Below are 3,924 nucleotides of genomic sequence, written 5' to 3'. Positions count from 1 at the left end.
TTACAATAATTTAATATTAATAAATTTTTTAATATATAAGTATGTTATTTTAAAAAATATATATATAATTGATTAAACACAATTTTTTTTCATCCAAAGTTACACGTGTTTTTAACAAAAAAAAATTAAAAATTAAAATACACATTTTTTCGTTCCTATAAAATGGATGTTTTCTAGACTTAAAAATATGTTTTTTTAATTAGTCATATAATTCTTTAATCGAATAACATAATTAGTGTTACAAGTCATACCTAAAAATAGTTGTGTGAAAATAGACTAGATAAAAGAGGTCGAAAAAAAAGTAAGAGTGCGTGAAGTGTCTTCATATCAGCTAGCTCCAAAATGACAATTGGGAGTGCTTACAAAAAAATTCGATACCTAAGTTAGCAAGAGTTGGATTGAGAAATACCTGAATTTGTTGAGATATTTATAAAGAGAAACGATAATTTAGTCATCTGAGACTCTGAGTTGATGATCTTATCTAAAGTGAGTGTGTAATTTTCTTCTCTTATTACATCAAAAGTTAGTCCACGTTGCCAATATTAAATTATTATGAAAAAAATTGTATGATTAAAACAAAAATCTTAAAATAATTATCAAAAATACTTATATTTAAATGACATGTGAAAAAGTAAAATTGAAATTAATACCTCCAAAGATATTGAAAATTTTGAATTTAAAAAATAAATAGAAAAAACTAGTGAAGGGACTATTTTAGTGTACAACATTCAATTTCAAGCATAGTTATCAAAATCGAACCGGCAATCAACCCAGTCATATGATCGGATTACTGGGTCACTGGTTCGACCGATGGGTCACTGATTCACCCGATTGACCTGGTCATAATTTAAAAATTATAAAATTATATAAATAAAATTAAAATTATTTATTAAAATTTAAAATGTAAGTCTTTACAAAGAAAGAGAGAATGAAGAGTTTGAAGAAAGAGCTTTAAAAAACTAGTGAACTAAATTAACTTCATCTTATTCTTCCATTAATGAATCAATTCTACACACTTCTGAGAGGGAAGTAAGAACTTTATTTATAACAAAGTTGGAAAGAGAGAAAGATCACAAATCAGAATAACAAACCCTAAAACTATACCAAACGGATTTTGTTACTGACCAACTCTTTTATCTCTTATCCCTTAAGATACAGCAATAAAAGATTTAGCATTTTTTAAGCAACACAACAACAAGGTTCAATAACAAATTCAACTCAACTCAATTATCCAACAACAAATTCTACTTCCAGCAACAACTACATTTATGATATGTTCAGCATCAAATTCAACTTATAGCATCAATTATCCTATTAAAAGGCTCAAATTCTTCAAGAACACAGAGGATCCTTATACTAATTATTCAGCATACTAATGACTCTAAGCAAGCTTTATATTCAAATACCCGTAGCTTAATACAAAGAATCACAATTCTTGACAAGTAATAAATATATAGTCCTATTACAGACTTGACACAATATATACCAACAAAAACTCATGGTTTAGTGGTGTTACGGCCTGGCCCAAACCACCAGTAGTTCGGGCCAACCCGAGTACCACCCGACCCGGGCGTTTAGGGATGAGATGCTCGATCGCCGACCCGAACATGCGTTCCTGACAGCTGCACTACAGCTGTGGAAAGGAGGCATCAAGGAAGGTGGGCCTGTCCTTGATGGGCCCACCTCTGACATGGTATATATGGGGAAGGTCCTGCCCTTCCTCCAAGGTACGTCACACACTACCTTACCGTCCGTTTCACCTACACATTCGACTAACTTGAGCGTCGGAGTGTCATTGCAGGTGACACCCCCCTCATCATTGAGAGCTCGGAACGTCGGTTCCCCCGTCTCGCCCTCGCGATCCATTTCCAGACCACGCCCCGCCTATCCACACGAGGACCACTCCAAACTGTCCGGTACCCGACACACCGAACATTGGCGCCGTCTGTGGGAACTCTAAATGGAGATCGTGCAAGGTCCAGGAGACCACGGCCACGCGGCGGGCCCCGAGGGGGCGGCCTCCATTGCCTCCCCCCGCGAGCGGTTAAGATCCCCTCCACGACGAACTGAGTCGCAGTCGAGAGCTCAAGAAAGGCGCCCCTTCAGGAAAACTGGTAGCGACAGCGCCAGGATAATGCAGGAGCTGCGCCACAGGGTGCAGAACTTGGAGCGCCAACTAGCAAATTAGGAGCATCGTCAGCAGTCCTCCGACCCCGACTACTCTCAGTCTCCCGAGAGTCGGGGAAGAACCTCCCACCGAAGTAGCCGCTCCTGATGTACTTCCATCCCGAGATCAGAATCAGAGAGTAGCCGGGAGAATATTGAACATCCCAAGAGGCGAAACGACACAATCATTTACGCCCAGGGCAAACGGGCGGGCGTCATGAGACGAGACCGAGAAAACAGAGAAGAGAGGTCTGGGGGAACACGGCGACCCGTCATCATGGGCGCCACCTCATTCCACTGTTCTATCCTCGAGGTCCAGTTGCCAAAGCACTTTGACAAACCAACGGACATGAGGTATGATGGGACACAAGACCCGTAGGAGCACCTCACGGCTTTTGAGGCCCGAATGAACCTGGAGGGAGTGGGAGACGAAGTAAGGTGCTGCGTCTTCCCGGTCACCCTGGCAGGCCCTGCGATACAATGGTTCAATAGCCTCCCGCAGGGCTCCGTGGCCAGTTTCACGGACATCAGCCGTGCCTTCTTAGCCCAATTCACCACCAGAATCGCGAAGGCTAAACACCCGATCAATCTGCTCGGCGTCACTCAGAAAGCCGACGAGACGACCAGAAAGTACCTAGATCGCTTCAATGATGAATGCTTGAAAATTGAGGGGTTAACAGATTCGGTGGCGAGTCTCTGCCTGACAAACGGACTTCTTAACGAGGACTTCAGAAAGCATCTCACCACGAAGCCGGTCTGGACGATGCAAAAGATCCAAACGGTAGCCCGCGAATACATTAATGATGAGAAAGTCAGCCAAGTGGTGGCTGCCAACAAGCGGCAGACCTCCTATACTCAGCCCAGGCAACATGGCAACGGAGAAAGACAGAAGGAGCATGCCAGAGACGGCGGCCCAAGCAGAACACCTAGACCGTTTCCTCGTGTGGGGAAGTTCACCAACTACACTCCCCTCACTCTCCCCATCATAGAAGTCTACCAACAGATAGCTGAGAAGGGAATCTTGTCGAAGCCCCGTCCACTGAAGGATCAGACTGGCGGTAACAAGAGCCTTTACTCGATTACCATAAGGGCTACGGACACAAAATGCAGGACTATTTCGACCTAAAAGATGCGCTGAAACATGCAATTAGGGATGGGAAACTAGCTAAATTCTCTCACCTCATCAGGGAACCGAGGAGACGGGGTCACGACCAAGATGGGGAAGACAAGTCCTAAACGGCGAAGCGACGGCAAGAGCCAAGGGACGAGGACCACGGTCTTACCATAGTGAATGTAGTGACCGCGAGGAACGCAGCCCCAAGATCAAGATCAGCGCACAGAAAAGACACCAAAAACCTGGCGATCTCCTCCTCACCCTCACAAAGCTCCAAAAGGGCGCCGTCCATTTCTTTTGGACCTGAAGACCAATGGTTTGACGAGATCCTGGAAAGCCCCCCGTGGTCATTATGGCCCGGGTGGGAACCGGCCTCGTCAAACGGATCCTTATAGACACAGCGAAAAACTCGAACATTATGTTTCGCAACGTCTTCGACGCATTAGGACTATGGGACGCCGACCTGACAACATACCAACACGGCATTGTAGGGTTAGGTGATCACTTCATCAAGCCAGATGGGATAATCTCCCTGCCGATTTTCATGGGAGGAGAACAGGGACGGAGATTGGTTATGGCCGAGTTCGTAGTTCTGCGAGACCTCACAGCCTACAACATCATCTTAGGAAGGAAGATCATCAACG

The 3,924-nt window shown here is 44.1% G+C and overlaps 1 protein-coding gene across 1 annotated transcript; it reads left to right on the top strand.

Annotated features, from left to right (window-relative positions):
• Window positions 1-2,572: 2,572 nt before the first annotated feature.
• On the top strand, window positions 2,573-3,292 carry LOC112794710 (uncharacterized). Its single transcript, XM_025836691.1, has one exon. The coding sequence runs from the start codon at window positions 2,573-2,575 to the stop codon at window positions 3,290-3,292; it is 720 nt and encodes a 239-aa protein (XP_025692476.1).
• Window positions 3,293-3,924: the final 632 nt, after the last annotated feature.

The sequence above is a fragment of the Arachis hypogaea genome, chromosome 4 (genome assembly GCF_003086295.3).
Source record: "Arachis hypogaea cultivar Tifrunner chromosome 4, arahy.Tifrunner.gnm2.J5K5, whole genome shotgun sequence".
In the NCBI taxonomy this organism is placed as follows: Eukaryota; Viridiplantae; Streptophyta; class Magnoliopsida; order Fabales; family Fabaceae; genus Arachis; species Arachis hypogaea.
The sequence above is the reverse complement of the archived record's forward strand: the minus strand, read 5'-3'. Positions and strand labels throughout refer to the sequence as shown.

Bases quoted from the DNA above. Each gene is read 5' to 3' on its own strand.
- LOC112794710 (XM_025836691.1), top strand. From the start codon at position 2,573: ATGAACCTGGAGGGAGTGGGAGACGAAGTAAGGTGCTGCGTCTTCCCG.